The sequence below is a fragment of the Gallinula chloropus genome, assembly GCF_964237585.1.
Source record: "Gallinula chloropus genome assembly, chromosome: 12".
In the NCBI taxonomy this organism is placed as follows: domain Eukaryota; kingdom Metazoa; phylum Chordata; class Aves; order Gruiformes; family Rallidae; genus Gallinula; species Gallinula chloropus.
The window spans coordinates 14,838,638-14,855,571 of NC_140097.1; the positions used below are offsets into that span (position 1 = coordinate 14,838,638).

The 16,934-nt window shown below is 46.7% G+C and overlaps 1 protein-coding gene across 1 annotated transcript in view; it reads left to right on the forward strand.

The window, feature by feature from the left end:
• Nucleotides 1–2,200: 2,200 nt before the first annotated feature.
• Nucleotides 2,201–16,934, forward strand: part of PLXNB1 (plexin B1) — a gene marked incomplete at both ends in the record, with an annotated part of 36,283 nt that continues 21,549 nt past the window's right edge. Inside the window, 10 exons of the mRNA XM_084269845.1 lie at nt 2,201–3,334; nt 7,534–7,716; nt 8,135–8,263; nt 9,858–9,958; nt 10,632–10,764; nt 11,446–11,602; nt 14,446–14,554; nt 14,648–14,756; nt 15,351–16,205; nt 16,638–16,763. Coding sequence (XP_084125971.1) covers nt 2,201–3,334; nt 7,534–7,716; nt 8,135–8,263; nt 9,858–9,958; nt 10,632–10,764; nt 11,446–11,602; nt 14,446–14,554; nt 14,648–14,756; nt 15,351–16,205; nt 16,638–16,763 — 3,036 coding nt within the window. The remainder of the gene's footprint in view (nt 3,335–7,533; nt 7,717–8,134; nt 8,264–9,857; nt 9,959–10,631; nt 10,765–11,445; nt 11,603–14,445; nt 14,555–14,647; nt 14,757–15,350; nt 16,206–16,637; nt 16,764–16,934) is intronic.

Below are 16,934 nucleotides of genomic sequence, written 5' to 3' on the forward strand. Positions count from 1 at the left end.
GCAAACAAAAGCCCCAGTGTGCACAGAACCTAAACACTGCGCTGGTACGGTGTGTGTTGGCAACTGTGTGCTCCAGGGGAAAGCTGCCAGCCTAGAGGCAGCATTCCTGTGTGTGGGTGTATCCTGACAGTACTACCTACTTACCTACAATAGCCCTGTGAAGCAGAGCTTTTCCAGAGCTTCACAAAGCCTATATTTAATAACGTGTTGTATTTATAATACCTTCCATCCGCTGGATTTCACAAGTGGACTAATCCTCTCAGCTGGTCTTTTGGTAGAGCAAAGATGCCTGTTTTACTGACAAAGGAGCTGGAAAGCAGACTTTTGTGTTTGGTGGTTTGTTTTGTTTGTGGGGGTTTTGTTGGGTGTTTTGGTGAGGTTTTTTTTGCAGTAGCAGGGAAATAAAAGCCGGATCTAGAGTCTTAGACTTATTGTTCTCCTCACCGTTACTGTGTTTTCTGCACGCTGCGTGCTGGGTGTTGCACAGAACAAGCGTAAGACACAGTTTGTGTGGTGAGAAGCTTGTGACCTAGATTGGCTAAATCCTGCAGTAAATGCTGGGGTAGTCTTCTTCTGAGGTGCTGCAGACCTTTTTCCACCTCTGTGCTCTAAGCACTGCTGGGCTAACAGCACTTTGAGTTGCCAAGAAGATCCAAGAAGGAAGATGCTGTAGGAAGGAAGCGATGATAGTTTGCCTTGCTTTAACTACAAAATTAACATCACCCCTGAGGAGCTGCCAAAATGAGCACAGCAGATTACAGGCCAGTTCTGGAGGAGCTACTGTGTTCATCAGCTCTGAGCCTCTGGCCCAGCTTGGCATCTGTGTAGCTACGTAGCTTTGATACCTTGTCTGCAAGAGGGAGGGGGAAGGGAGTAGATTCACAGCTGCATCACCACCTACTTCTCAATTCAAATAATGTGGTACTCATAGTAAATTGTGAGTAGTTGCAGCTGCTGCCCTTTCTCTGTGGGGAAAGCATTAATCTAAAGGTTGCAGGTACTTATCACCACATTTCCATCCTGCTGTGGGATTCCCTATGCCTGTTCCCTGTCCTATTCAGGGCAGTTGTTCCCATCTGTGGCATGGCTTGGGTGGGTCATGGTGGATTTCAATTGGGGTTGATCTAAGGACTATCTGGAGAGGAGAAGAACAGGTCTGGTAGTTCCCTGGGTCTGTCCAAAACCCACCCCATCTGGCCTTACCTGCACTTTGGGACTTGAGACAGGGAAGGAGAAAATCATGGTCCACAGAGCAGGCACATTTAGATGGCTTTTTACAGTACCAGTAGAGATGCTGCGGGGAGGTGAGTGCCAGCAAGAGACCTCTCCCCTAAAGAGTGCAGGAACAAATGGGCAGGATATAGTGATCTTCCCCTTCTCCTGGACGTGCTGCATATGCCCAAGGAGATAGGGGCTGGACAAGGCATGGGAAGGTTCTTTCTGAAGCACTAGTGGAAGTGGTTTAGACCCAAAAGAGTCTGATAGCCATAAGTGATAAAAAAGAGAAGGATTAATTAAGGTATCTAGATCAAACACAGAGCAAAGGGGCTATTAGTTTGCTCTGAATTGGATCCCAGCTGCAGTTTTATTTAAACAATGGTCCTGCAGGTTGTTGGTCTTGGACAGTGGTTTGTGTTACTGTAGTGTTGCTTGCTAACAACGAATGCGATGTCCAGTACAGCATCATAGGAGAGAGTCATGCAGGAGTCATGTTAAACTCTGCTTATTCTGATCTTACAAGAATAGTGATCAACTGTGATGTTGGAAAAAACCTTCTGGAACAGCATAGAAATGACCTTCCTCCTTAGATTTTGTCCTTGGTTTGATGAATCTGTGCATCTGACTGTTTATTTAGCAAGTTTAGTACAAGTCCTGGGCTTGTGGAGAGCAGCTTTCCCCAGTCCCACTCAGCAGGCTCTGGGAAAGCTCCTAGCAACTTCACTTGTGATATTGAAGCTGTGCCTGTCGTGCTCGTTGTGGAGGTGATTGAGTGAAGTCTCTGATACTCCTGCAGGCCTCTTTCTGCTGGTGGTACTGCAGATGTCTTGTGTTGGCTCTCAGTATCTAGTACTTTGCTTTGTATGTTTTTTCGTGTCCTCTTTCATAAGAGTGCTGTTGAATGGTTTTGAATGAGTGTTAAAACTTCACTCCTGCTTTACAAGGAGTTGTAACAGCTTTTCTTCTCTGCAGAGTGTTTACCATGCCTCTGGGAACATTCCTCCTTCCTGTTCTCTGTTTCTTGGGAGCAGCAATTCCACGGGGACTGCAGTATGTCACGTTCTCACGCAATGCTACGAAATTCCTCCACCTTTCTATGGACTTGGAATCTGGGACCATTTACCTGGGCGCCACCAACTTTCTCTTTCAGCTGACATCTGACCTGCTGATGAAGAACGTGGTTCAGACTGGACCCGTTCTGGACAGTAAAGATTGCCTCCCCCCAGTCTCAAAGCTAGAGTGCCCTCAGGCACACCACACCGACAATCACAACAAGCTGCTGCTGGTGAACGCGGTGCAGAAGGAGCTCATTGTGTGTGGCAGTGTGCACCAGGGCATCTGTGAGAAGAGGAGCCTCACATCCATAGACCACGTCCTGTTCCGACCAGAGAGCCCTGGTGACACTCAGTACGTTGCTGCCAACGATCCCAATATCACCACTGTGGGCCTCATAGCCTACTCAAAGGATGAGGTCCCCTTGCTGTTTGTGGGACGAGGGTACACTAGCCGAGGAGTTGGAGGAGGGATTCCTCCCATCACTACCCGAAATCTCAGGGCCCACGGGGGGGATGTTCAAGCAACAGACTCTCACTCCATTTTCTCCTATGAAGAAACAGCAAAACTGGCTGTGGGCCGGCTCTCTGAGTACAACCACCACTTCATTAAATCCTTCACCTACCGCTCAAGCGTCTATTTCCTATTCTACCGTCGGGACCTCAAGTCTCAGTCACGTGAGTACAAGACCTACATCTCACGGATCTGCCTGGATGACTCCCATTATTACTCCTATGTGGAGCTACCTCTGCTCTGCCAGAGCAAATCCACTACGTACAGCCTCCTGCAAGCAGCCTACGTCACCCAGCCGGGAGAAGGGCTGGCCCAGGGGCAGCTGGACACCAAGGGAGAAGTGCTGTTTGCAGCCTTCTCTGCCTGGCAGGCGTCTTCGGGCAAACTGAGCGAGGAGTCTGCTCTCTGTGTCTACGCAATGGAGGAGGTGGATCGCCTGACCAACTGGACTAGGGATGTTTGCTACATGAGAGATGGGAAGTCAGAAGAAGGGACGGAAGTGGCGTATATTGAATATGATGTCAGCTCCAACTGTGTCCAGCTGCCAGCGGTAAGTTGCTTTGCACCATTACAGGGAGAAAGAGTCATCTGCAGTGTGTTCTTGTGTTGCTTGGTGTTCCCAAAGTCAGCCTGATTCCCACAGGCAGACGTGGAATTTTTTGGGCTCAGACTGTTTCTTTGCTTCTACAGCAATGTGATGTAGGAATGGTTGTCCCCTGTCCCATAGCTGCTGCAGCTCATGCCCCGTGTGGGCACGTTTCCTTGCAGAGGGAAATGGACTGTGTGTGGGCAGGGCATCTGGTGTGACATGGTCCTATGGCCTCTCGAAGCAGCAGTTCAGGTTGTTCTTTGTCAGTTTCTACCCGTCCTGAGCTGTGCTGCAGACAAGGGGAGGAGTTACATGCCTGTACACCTGTCTGTTGGGAAGGGAATTCAAGGGGTGTGCTGGGTCCCTGATGCTTATGTTGAGGTGCAACTCACAACAGCTTCCTGGAAGGCCACCCAGGAACAAAAGCCAACACAAGCAAAACCAAGTGTCAACAGAATCCTAATTTCCTATAGACTGCGTGAGTCCCACAGACTTTGGTCCCCGAGGAAGACCTTTTCCTGACCTGGCTTTCTGTCTCCAGAGCAGTAAGAGGTGATAATCCTTCTTTAAATGCTACGACAAAGGCGTGATAGGATGTTGCAGGATAAAGATGTGAGCTGAAGCGGCTGTGACCCTGAAATCTGTCAGCCACACTGACTGGTGCTGCGATATGGGGGCCAGGGACACAAGCCCAGCGCAGCAGCTGTCTCCTGGGGCGGTGCTGGATGCAGGATCCCAGCATGAGGCTCTGTGGCTTTGGACAGCCTGTTTTCACCAAGGGCGTTGCTAGCCCTTAGCAGAACCGCATGTTATCTTGTGTCTTCCTTCCACAGAACAAGCTGTCCAGATAATTGTCTCTTCCCAGCCTTGTGCTACAAAGAGCGAAGTGGTCCCACAGAGCTTTGGAAATCTCTGGATTTGGATGCGTGGTCCAAAACCAGCTTTAAAATTATGATTTTCCTTTCAGTAGCTAAAGCTGACTGTAGAATATTTGTGGGACAAGGGAAGGGTAAAGAACAGGCTTGAAGCAGGCCACATGAAAGGTCAGGAGGAGTATATTAGGAGTTGGGAAGCAAGACACTGCCCAACTCGATGTCCTGCTTTCATAGTACTTCTTATCCATGTCCCATGTGTCCTTTGCAGGGCTACATGGAAGGAATCACCACAGTTTAGGGCAACTTGTGGCAGTTTAATGTCAAACTGGTGTGATCACTTCAGAAAAATCCTTCATTCAAAATGATGTCGAGTCCCCCCTGTACCATTTGGTCCAGTAGAGAAGAGGCTGCACAGGGTGGGAGAAAAAGGCCAGTCTCTGCTGTGTGATTCCTGGCGCCTCATCCTGGGGTCCCAGCTGCACGGTTTGGCACTAGCAGGCTGACTGAAGTATGGTATCTTATTAACAAGTGTGTCCAATGATATGTAAATGTCCTAACAAACTTTATCCTTCACCATTCAGTCCATGGTAGCGGTTGTCGTTAAGATTGTATCTAACAACACGTAAGGGTCTGTGCCAGCTCCAGCCCGCTCCATTCAGTGCTGGCTGGACGCGACTGTCAATGAGTATTTTATGCAGGAACAGTTTTAACTGGGTTTCAATGGTGGCAGCTTGTGCTGTATGTAAGGATAATGCTAATTAATTTCACGTTTTTCTGCCTCCAAACCAGCCTGTGCACAAGGTGTGCCCTTTTCCCTAGTTAGCACTGCCTCAGATTTGTAACTCATCAGAGAAGCTGAGGTTGAGTTTTACAGTTCAATACAATCTCTTCAACTGGGGAAAAAACAAGGCTTGTTTTTGTAAGGATTTCAGAACCAGTTCATCCGTTCGGTTTGCTGGAGATCCATTAGTCCTGAGATGCAGGAGATTATGTAGATGCTGTTAGTGCCTCAGTAATTGAACGTGTGTAACATGTTTCTGCAAGGCTTGGGAAGGCTGCATATCTTCTGTGGGTGTAGTTTCCAAGGTATGTAACTTGTCCTTTTGCACTGAGCTTTCAATCTCCTTCATGTACAGATAGAGATTTGTCCTATTGTCGCTTCCTACCTGTGGGATGTAGGATGTGGATGCCAGAATCCATGACAGCAGCTTCATCCAAACTTGGTCCATCACAGTAGGATGCTGGATGATTCCTCGAGTGTATTTTCCTCTACAGTGTTATTCACTGAAAAAAAACCATTCAGATCCTCGCAAATAATTCCTAATAAATCTTACAGGATCTGGACAAGTGGAGAAGTAGAAATGCTCAGGTTACAAGAAGGCGCTTGGAAGAAGTTTATGAATCAATCAACAGAGCTGATACGAAAAATCTGTGACTAAAACTGAATGATAGCTTAGAGAATGGAAAAAACTAATGATGGTTAGAAGTTGTGCTGTCCTCTGAGGCGTGAAGTCAGAGCCTTCTGCCTCATGTGCAGAAACTCAGTTGAGTTTGTATTTGAAAGAAAAAGCATAAAGCATGAGAATGAAAGTAGTGTTAGTCTAACCAGCGTGGTTTGTTACGGGGAATGTTGTGTTCGAGCTTTGCTTCCCTGATTAAACAGCAATGCATTTGAGAAGTGAATGGAGGTCAGCAGGCTAAATATATTTTACCGTGGGATTTCCACAGACTTTGTCCAAAGGTCCTGGTTTCAGTTTTTCCAGGAAGCAGTTGAGTATTAAAAAAAAACCCAAAACCCAACCCCCTCAAAAAAAAACCAACAAAAAACCCCCCAAAGTACCACACCAAAAAAATAACACACAAAACAATAAAAATTAAAGAAAAAACCCCAAGCCCAACAACAAAGCCCCCTGGAGAAATGGCAGGAGAGGGGATGGGGAAATGTCAGGTTTTCCGTGGGGTTGGCAAGCAGATGCCTCAAGAATGCCACGTTGTGCCGTTATCTCTGACCTCTGCGGGGGCAGCTCTGTTGCCTGGTGCTGGATGGTACCGTGCAGCTCAGCGCTGCCAAATGCAAAGCTACAGACACCAGGCAGAAGGAACACATAACCCTGCTCACAAGGAGTGTAAATTCAACCTCATTGCCCGAGGGAAGAGGGAGCTGGAGTCAGTGTGGACTGCGCAGTTAATGCCTCTGCTCCACACACAGCTTTGTAAAAGTAATTAGTAAGGGACTGGAGAGGAGGGTGAAAATATTATCCATAATGGATTTCATGATGAGAATCATTAGTTTACACAAGCCGCATTGTTTGGAGACAAGCCACTTATTGATTAAAAGATGGTGTTTTTAATGGTGATGGTTGTGTGAACAATCCTGCCTTCATTCTCCAAAAGGATACCCTAAAATTAAAGTGGACGCAGAACAAGGTGTCAGGAAAGAGAGAAAGCAATAGAGGAACTATCCTAGACAAGTCAGAGTTTGTTATGTAGGAAAAAGATGAATCATAATAGAATATCTTCTCTCTACACATACAAATAGTACATAAGTTAGCAGCTTTCAGTCAGTGAAGGGAGGGATCTAACAGGAACAGAAGGATGACTGTTTTTGCACAGTGCTGTGGACTTAATTTTCAGGAATCTCGCAAGCCTCAGAAGAATTGGAGCAGTGTGTGGAGATGACTCTTGTTTTGACATTTTGTGGGTATCTAGTTCCATGCACAGTACAATTTCTGTGTGTAGTCAGTAAGCTCTTTGGAGCAGGTTGTGCTCCACCCTGGGTTTATATATGTCCCAATGCTTCTGGATTCTACTTCAGGCTTAGAATTTGCAAGTGATACAACAAAAGCATGCTGATTGTTGGAGGTGATGCTTGTGGCCCATGCTTTGCACTGGAAGCAGAAATTCTTATCATCTTATTCCATTCTGAAAAAACACAGTGAATCTTCCCTGAAGCTGTATCACGGCAGCGTAGAGCTGGTAACGGGTTCCGAGTGCTTACGAGTTTAGCAGCTTTGATGTGTTTTGTTGCTGATGCTCAATGGACTTGTTGAAATGTCTGCAGGATTCTGTGAGGGTGCACACAGCCAGTATACCAAAACTAATTCTTAGAAGCTGGGGTGTTTTTTTTTTTTCTCTCAGTCAAAAAGCTTAGAGGGCTTCAAACCTGAATTCACATCTGGGGTACTTTAAGGAATCTGAGTGGAAGGAGATGGTGGGAAGTGCTGATGTTCCTGATGTCTGTGGGTTTTTGTACTGATTTCCATGTTCTTTCCACTCCCCCAAAAGGATACCCTGTATGCATACCCCTGTGGCTCTGATCACACTCCCAGTCCTATGGCCAGCCGGGTGCCCTTGGAAGCAGCTCCACTCCTGGAGAAGACAGATGCCCGTCTGACAGCTGTAGCAGTGAATGTGGAAGATGGCCACACCATTGCTTTTCTGGGAGACAGCAAAGGGAGACTGCACAAGGTATGACGTGGGTAGGAAGCAAAGAGGATAAAAGTAATCAGGGATGCTCAGGTGGAAGGGGGAAAAAAGCCAGTTTCTCTTATCCCTTGGGAAGTCAAGTTGATACCAAAGATCATTCCTATCAGATGGTCTCTTCTCACACTGGTGCGGGCTGTTGAGAATTTGAATGCCCTGAACAGTGGCCACGCTGTCTTTGGTTACATCTGCACTGAGCCAGTGTCAGGACTGGTGCACCCAAGTGGCTTCTGCATGTATTGTAGGCACATGCTTATGTGCTTGGACTCCCTGTGTTGATATATTTGGTGGGAGGTTGAAATCCTCGCGCACAGCCCAGGTTCCAGTTTGTTCCTGATGTAGGATGGGTGCCCCCAACTCCTGCTGTGATACTTTGCCTGCAACAACTGTGACTCTCTTCCAGGTGTACTTAGGAGCAATGGGAGATGCACATATATACGCTTCTTTAGCTATCCAGTTAAACAGCATGGTGAGCGGAGACCTGCTGTTTGACCAGCTGCAGGAGCACCTCTTTGTCATGACCCAGTCAATGGTAAGAGCAATCAAATCCCTTCCACAGCAGAGTTGAAAATGTCTGAGGTCCAGAATGTGAATTGCAGGCTATAAAAGGCTGCACTATTGGTATGAAACAAGGGACTGCAAACTCCTGGGTTCCTCTTGCGTTGAGCAGGAACTGTTTGGACAACAGTTTGCATCTCCGTCCGAGCAGAAGATTGTGAGCTTTCTGGGTTCACAAGTAGTGTGACCTGTCTTGGTTTTGCAAAAGATTAAAAAGAGAAAAGGGAGGGTTTGTGTAGTTAAAACTATGGCTTTTTCCTGGTTTTAATCAGTTAAAAGATGAAGCTGTTCTTCTGTAGGCATTTAACCTACAAAAAGCAGAAATGTATGGGAAATGTCTTCAGATAACAGCAGTGTGCTCTGAGGGGCATACTGTAGCCGTCCAGCAGATCAAGTCAAGCTGTGTAAGGAACCATTCAAGGCACCTTTCCCTCTTCTCTGACTTTCTGTAACTCTGTGCCCAGTGGCATTTGGAGGAGAAGAGGCATTGCAATGCCTCATGCTCTTGGGATATTTTTGTCTGCTGAGCGGGAAAACCAACTATGGATAACTTATTTGAGAGCATCTGTACATAACCCCTCGTGTCACTTCCTTGAGCTGGAAAGAAAAGGATCTTCCTAGCAAATAAAAAAACAGCCTTTAAGTTACTCTGAAGGAAATAACAGACAAAAAATGAGAGCATGCTGGAAAACCTCTGCTTCCCTTCAACCCCCTCAGCATGCTTTGAGATACTTAGAAATTCTCTAGTGCTTCAAAGCAGGAGTTGAAATCCATGAGTAGAAGATGATTAGGGAAATCTGAAATATATCCTTAACGGTAATTGTTCTGTCAATTACAAAATGCAAATTACATCATATACTTAGCAAAAGTAATAGGCTAGGGATTAGAAGATGGTATTTTAAAGTAACCGACAGTGTGGTAGTAGTAGCTGCAGTGTAGTAGTGGATTAAAGAGAGGACAAAAGGCTGAAAGCAGCAAGGAGAGTAAGTTAAAGCAGAAGTGTTTTGCAAGTGAAACTTAGCCCCAGGTGACAGAAGGGTTTTGTTCCACATTGATCAAAGCTTCTCGAGCCACTTTCAGTCAAAATGATGGTTCTGCCAGATAGAGCTGGGCAATAGTGCAGATGGATTCAGAGACCTCAGCTGGAGCTGCTGTCTCCAGCTTCAGTCACCTACACATCAAGAGACATGTTCTCCCATGAGTCCAGAAAAGCAGGAGTGGATGGTGTTCAGTCTGCTATTCTTTGATCCATTCTGTTAAAACACAGTTGTATTACTAAATGAAGTCTCCTTACAAGAAGTGTGGCAGATAACCCATTAATAGCAGTATGCTTTGCTTGCCTTGGTGCCTTTGTACAGCCTGATGTTTAGATGACCTTCTCCATTGTGTTTAGTGGCCGTTCACATGGTCTCTGTAAACTTGTTATTGTTTTCTTGAAATTTATGCAATATTGGGGATTAAGAAGTTGTTTCCACGAGCATGCGGGTGGTGGGACTCGAGCAGAAGAAGCCACAGACCTAGGCCTGTGCTGTGTGTGCTGTGTTGTCACCAATTTCTTTCTCTGACAGGTGGTAAAGGTTCCCATACTGGAATGTTCCCTGTACTTAGACTGTGAATCCTGTCTGGCGCTGAAAGATCCCTACTGTGGCTGGTGTGTCCTTCAGGGACGGTAAGAGAGATCCCTGTTCCCCTATAAGGATTTTGGAGGGATACTGCTTCAGGATTGGCTCTACTTAGTCTTTTCCTTACGTCTACATGTCTGGATTTAGTTTGTTTTCAGTTCCTTCCTGGGATTCCTCACTAACTTACCATTCCTCTGTCTGCCTCCCTAGAATGCAGTCAGCAGGCAGTTGCACACAAGAGTATTGTTTTTTTTGAACACCTCTCACGATGCTCCTGTTAAGTGGATTTCAGCCTGATTTTAGTCTGGTTGCAGCTCAAACTGTCTAATTTCAAATGTAGAGAAACCATCTCATCTCTTCTTCTGATGTCACTCTCTTATTTAACACTCTTTCACTTCTTTTTTCCCCTACTGATGTTGCACAGTGAGACATGGTTTATTCCAGCTTGTCTGTCTGCCTGCTGGCTCTGTCTCCCTCTAGAATGCCATAGGAACTAGTTTATGACCCTTGAAGCCCAAAAAGTGTCTACACATCTATATTTTGGCAGCAGTTCTTGCTTTTACTGAAGGCGGTAGGAGGCTGGGCCTTTTGTGGATTGTGTAGCACCTACCCCAAGACTCTAGCAAGGCTTCAGACAGCCAGTGTCAGCTTGGAAGCCAAATGGGTCCTGCTGGGGCTGCACAGCTCTCTCATATAAGGCTTCTTGCTATTTCCTTGCAGGTGCAGCCGTCGCTCCGAGTGCTTGCGGTCCAGGTTGAGTGAGCAGTGGCTCTGGAGCTTTAACTCCACACAGCAGTGTCTGTCTGTCCAGTCACTAACTCCAGCCAATATTAGCAGAGAGGAAAAGAGAAATGTGAGTGGTGATGATCCTCTGATGATGCTCAAGCATGTAGAAAGTTCCCTGAAAACTCTGGGGAGTCGCAAGTCTTCCTGTTGCTTGCAGTGGGATACTGAATCACTGAGCCTTCAAGTGTGTATTGTCTGTCTCATGTAAGGGACTTAACAGCTTGACTGTGCCAGGAGATAATCAGGCTTTCTCATAAAACTAAATGCTCTTGACTGCTAAGAGTTACTGGGTGTTCTGCACTTGATGGCTGTTTGGGGGGGATCCCTCCTGGGCTTATTATCTAAAAGGTGCCTGTGTCTGTGGTTTCACAGTGGTCCTGACTCTCACTGTCAGGAAGATCTGAAAGGAACTACTCAAAATTATGGCTTCAGTCTGGCATCCAAGAGCTGGCAGAAAAGCTAAGAAGGTGCCACAGTGTTTTGAAGTCTGTCATTGTGTCAGCAAGAACCCATCTTTTGATGGAGATTTGGGCACAGGGGGAAGTTGCCAATTGCTTACTGGGTGTCAAGCTTCTGGGAACGGCAGGAGATGAAATAGGCTTAGGAGGCATTGTAGGAAAATGGGTGTGTATGTATACAGCTACTTGGTGGGGTTCTGACCTTGAAAAAACAGAAACAGAAAATTAGAGGAAATAAAGAAGAATGTGTTAGAAGGCAAATTATCTACTGGATGTTATTGACTTGGTAGATATTCCTGGCCATCTCGGACTTACCCTCTCTGCGTGAGGAGGAATTTTACTCATGTTACTTTGAAGACTATGAAAGCCCAGCAGTCCTGACAGAGTCAGGAATCATGTGTCCTTCTCCAGATCCCAGCCGAGCACCAGCTTTGCCAACAGGAGCAGGTCAGTGAAATGCTTTAAATGGAGCATGAGAACTCTGATAACATTGTTGGGAGAGAGCGCGTCGTGGGTCCGACAGATTGCCAGGATTAACAGCCCTGAATGTATGTGGTCTGTCAGCAGGTGTTCATTTCATTTTGTCATAATATCTGTTTGCTTTCTACTTGTGTCACACACATCCTGTGCTATTTTGGGCTGTTGCCAAATTCCAATGCCAAATACTTGTAGTTGGAAAGGAGATCCTGCTTGAAGGGTTGTATGCAAATCTCAATGTGATATCAAATGCAGTCTAGAGTGGTGACTGGTTTGGCAACTTTGTCATAAATCTGGAGAGAGAATTGTCTTAAATACTGCTTTATTATTTAAATCAAACCAAAATGCAAACCACCTCAGAATCCACGTAGCAGTGGGAGAATGAATGCATATAAGAAAAGCAAGAAGACACCCATGATCCTTCAAGTTAGAAATAATCTGCAATGCAGCATAACCTCAGAAAATACATAGTCAGCCTTCTATTAGTATGAACAATAACTGGCTGAGTATTGCTAATTGGCCACTCTAAAGAACCTGGAAACTTCTCAGTTCATAGTCTTTGCCTTGGGTTTTACCCAGCCTGTCAGCGTGAGCTCTGATGAGCTGATGATCTCTTCTAAGAGGTGGTTCATCTGTAGTCAAAGGCAGGTGCTGGTTGGGAAACATTCCACACGAGTCACCTAAATGGCTGAACAGATTTTCCATGCAAGTATGCATCTGGCTAATAGGTCTGAAGCAATTTCTGTGGACACAACATGACAGCAGAACCCACCTGACAGCCTTATTTAGCCTCAAACACCTCCATTTTCAGTATTATTAACAATATTTCTATATCTGATGTTCTTCATAGTGATTTAGTCTGGAATAAACCAACCAGGTCTCCATTTAGGATGATCAGGCACAGAGAGAAAGGGCTTCATTTGCTGCCACTCCAGGCAGAGTGGGCAGGATTGGCTTCCCTGGTTAGTTCTGCAAATGTGGGTCTGAATTTAAGCCCAAATGTGAAGAATCAGTGTAGATAAAGCCACAGTTCAGTTCTCATTATTTCAGGCTTCAGATGTTCCTATTGACTCCTTTGGAAGTCTGTCTTGCTTTTATTTCAAGATTTCATAGATCCTTTACCCGTGTTACTTTGATACTGCATCTCTGAGGCTTAACAAATCATTTCTGTTTGCCAGCCTGAACTTGCTCATGAATGGTTTGTGTCCATTTGATCTGGCTGTGATGTCCTTTTGCTTCCACAGCTCTTCTCCTGCCCAGTGACCTATGGCCAGCCATTCTTAGTTTTGCCCTGTTGACTGTGCCAACTCCATGTTGTTACTCAGGCTTCCTCTTGCCTTCACTGTATCGCCAGCCCTTCTTTGCACTGTGTCTGTGCTCTGCTGCAATGCATTTGAATCAAGTAACCAGAGTCATATGCCATTTTCTAAACGAGGTCTCATGAGGGCCCTAAATACTGACACTTCCCTATTCCTGCTTATAATACTTACCCAAATATTTGCCTTTTTTCAGCTTTGCTTTAAACATTACATCCCAGCTCATCTGTCACTTGTAGCTGCTGAGCTCCAAGGTGATAGCACAAAGTCTTGCTCTTGATTTGCAAGCACTCAACCTCATTTTCTGTGCTGTTGAACAGGTTTATTGGCAGTCATGAGAAATAATGGCCTTTTTGGAGAAAGGAATATTTATAAATATGGTGTCATAACCCTGAAATCCTGGGAGGTGTTAGTCCTTCCACTACTGCCAAACGCAATCACCTCTGACAGTGATGGGAGCTGACAGTACTGCAGTGACTCCTGCTTCCAGCTGAGCGTTACCCTTGTTTACTCCTAACCATGGGTTTTCACACACACCTCATCATCAGCTGCTTTACCCAGCATACTGCTTCTCTTGTCATCCTAATCAGGAACCCAGTTTAGGCTTGACTGATCCTTCACCAAGCCAGTTAATTGCTTTGTTGTGAATAGAACTTGCTTGCTTGCTTGCATTGCTCTGTGAGGAGCAATGGATAAGCTTCTTGTTACTTTTTTTTTCTCAATAGCAAACTGTCTTGGAGAAATGGCAGCTCCTGGAGTTGAGCAGAGCATGCAGTCTGTCCCCATTATTTGGAGAACTAATACCCAACTCTAGGGTTGGAGGCATTTGTCTGGAACAAGATTAATTAGCTGTTAGTACAGTCATATGCAAAATATCTCCCTCAGGCTCACGGTATCAGCAGCAGTAAGGTTTTACCATCTCTACAGGTATTTGGTCTATCAGAAGACAGTGTTAGTCTGTTCCCAAAGAGAACTGGGCTATCCTGAGGCTTGTAGTTGACATGAGACCTGAATTTAAAGCAGATAAGCCTTCAGTTATTACAAGTGAGATTACAAGCCTTACAAACCTCTTCACTGACTCACTTGTTAGTCTGGACGTAGAACAAAGCTCTCATGGCGAAAGCAGTATGTGAAGGGCATGTCAGTTCCAAGGGCTTGGTTTTCCTTTGGATGACAAAGGGAGACTATCAGCTTTGAGACAGGAATGTTGCATCTTCCTCTAATACAGAGATGACGGTGGAATTACAGCAGATAAAGATGGAGGGATCTCCAGACTAGTCTTCCTTCCCATGGGTTGGCAAGAGTTGTCATTCTGACAAACTTGTCCAACTCGCTTTTAGTGTCCATAGGATAATCCAGTGATTGAGATGCTAGAAGCCTGTAAGGGAATCTGTCTCCATGTTTGAGACTGTTTTTCCCAAAGCATGCCGTGTCTCTTAACAGTATGGCAGACTTAGAGTGGCTCCATTTCTGAGAAATTTTTGGTTTCATTTTCAGATTATGTCACCATAAAGCTCGTAGTGCGTTTCCATGACATCTTCATTGCTTCTGTGGACTTCTCTTTCTATGACTGTGCTGCAGTGGCCCTGCTGTGGAAATCGGCACCGTGAGCACCTGTTTTTTCTTGCCTGTAGTTATAGGGAGGGTGGCTGTCCCTTCCTGGGTTGTCTGAGCAGCTGCTTGTCTATCGTTATTCCAGGTGCCAGAAGTGTGTGAGCAGTCTCTGGGGATGTAACTGGTGCATCCAGCAGCATCTCTGCACCCACAAAGCAGCCTGCGAGGAGGGAGTCATTATCTACAATGAAAGGGTGCGTCTCCTACTCGGTCCTAGTCCTGTAACAGCCTCATTGAGTTGCAGTGAGTCAGATCTCAGGTAAAACAGCAGCTGTCAGTCACATCGGATGAGGAGGTGAGCCCCCCATTGGAGTGACACAAGACTCTGCATCTCTGACGTTAGAAGGTCCAGCTAGGTTTCTGGAGAAGTGTCATCAGATGAAGTAGGGTCGCCTGGAGTTATCCAGCCTGTGTGTTCCAAGTGAGGGATGAGAGCAAGCTGTCAGGGAAGCTGTGAGTGGGGAGGTGGAACAGGTACCTGGTTTGTGGCTGCCATGGGTGGCCTTGCAGTTTTGTGGGGGATGAAGGCAGGCAGACCTCTCTCTGAGTGGAGGTGAGTGCAGGCATCTGTGGGAAGCAGGAATGTCACCAGTCTTCTGCACTGTGAGCACTCTCCAGTCCCATCCCAAGACAAGGTGCCATGAGGTGAAGCTCTCACTGGAATCCAGAGGGTGAAGCAGGCTCTTGTTAACACTGCTGCGGGAAGCGATATGGAGTGGGTTTCTGTCTGCATTTGGTTGTTTCATTTCTTTCTCTCTTCTTACCTCACTATGTCGGTTTTTTTCTAGGCCCAGATCCCAACCTCAAGCGTGTTTCCTTCTTCAGCAGCTCCCCTCACCAAGTCCTCTACTACAGCCCCAACCATGGCCACAAAACCCGTCGCTCCCCCGGTGCGTGTGGTACCAAGCACCGTCCCCCCCACAGAGCCCAACCATGCCACGCTTTCTGTGGCCTCTGATATGATGACTGAGCCTACAGACACCCTCAGCTATACATACCTGACTCTCTCAACTGAAGCAGCCTCTCTCCAGGCTGTCACAGAATCCCCTCTGCCACCACCAGCAGACAAACCTGCTGTCACCATGCCAGAGATGACTTCTCCTGCTGTGTCTGTCCTCACCAGCCCATCCAAAGCCATGGATCAGGCAGCCATGCCCACTGAAGAGCCCACCACTGTCCAGGAGCCACGGCACTCTGACCCACCCACCACCCTCGTGGGTAGCCCTCTGCACACATCTGCAGCAGCTGTAACACCTTCCCCTCATGTCACTGGTTTCAAGTGGCCTCTGAGTCCTTTTCCTACCACTGAGGCACTGACCTCTGCCATCCCATCTCCCCAAACCCCCAGCCAGGTGCCAGGGGGCCCTGCTGCCTCTGACTCTCCTGGATTGCTGGGAACTGAACTACCTCCTTCAGAGCTCCCACCGTCAGCTCCCCCAGACTGGCTGCTGGAGGAGGGCACGGAGCTCCAGGACACAGAGGACTGGATGGATTTACTGCAGGCTGAGAATGAGACATCTCCCTTCTCTGCTTCTACTCTTCTGTCGGGTGATGGTGATTCTTCAGAGAGGGATGTCCCTGACTTTCCCAGGATCCTCCACCCTGACCTTGACTATCAGTACGATGCTCCTGAGTTTTGGGAAGATGTAAGTTTCTGGGGTTTGGAATTTGCTATTTAAGGCTGTATCACTTGGAAATTTTCAGACAGGTTGCTGGTCTGGCATTTCAGCACCTGGGAGAGGTTGAGGTTGTGCCCTCTAAGAGTGTAAAAGCTGACTGCTGTAATGTGCAGTGAGAAGCAGCAGCCTGAGGAAGAAAAATGTGTGAGATACACAGGCCTCATAGAAATGCTCCTGGCCTAAAGGAGGCAGCTGCTGTGATGGGCAGCATTTTCCCAGCTTTCTGCTGCTCACCTCTCTGGGCTCTTGCATTGCTTTCTTGTGACTTCCTGGTAAAAAAGCACAGCTGTGTCTCCATTCAGGCAGGGTTTGTTTCTCTGTTGATGTGTTAGGCTTTGATTCCCTGTATCAGAGCCATGGAGGTCTCTTTCTCTGAAGACCTGTGTCTGTTCCCAGAATGAAGAGCTTAGCTGGGGTCCAGATGCATGCCCCTGTGTGCAGCGAATCCAGGGATCTTCGCTGTTTCCAGTCAACGTGGCAAGGAAGATAACCCTGCTGGGAAGGAACTTCCACCTCTACCAGGTAGTCACCTCGACCCTTTTAGCACTAAGAAACTGTTCTAATGCAGGGTGCTGTTTGGGCAACGAGTCCTCTGGACTGATAAAGATACATGTAAGTCACAGTCGTGGCTCTGCCTTAGGTTGCTGCTGTGTGCAGAAACACCTAGAGGAATGACCTACTTCTGTGAATAAA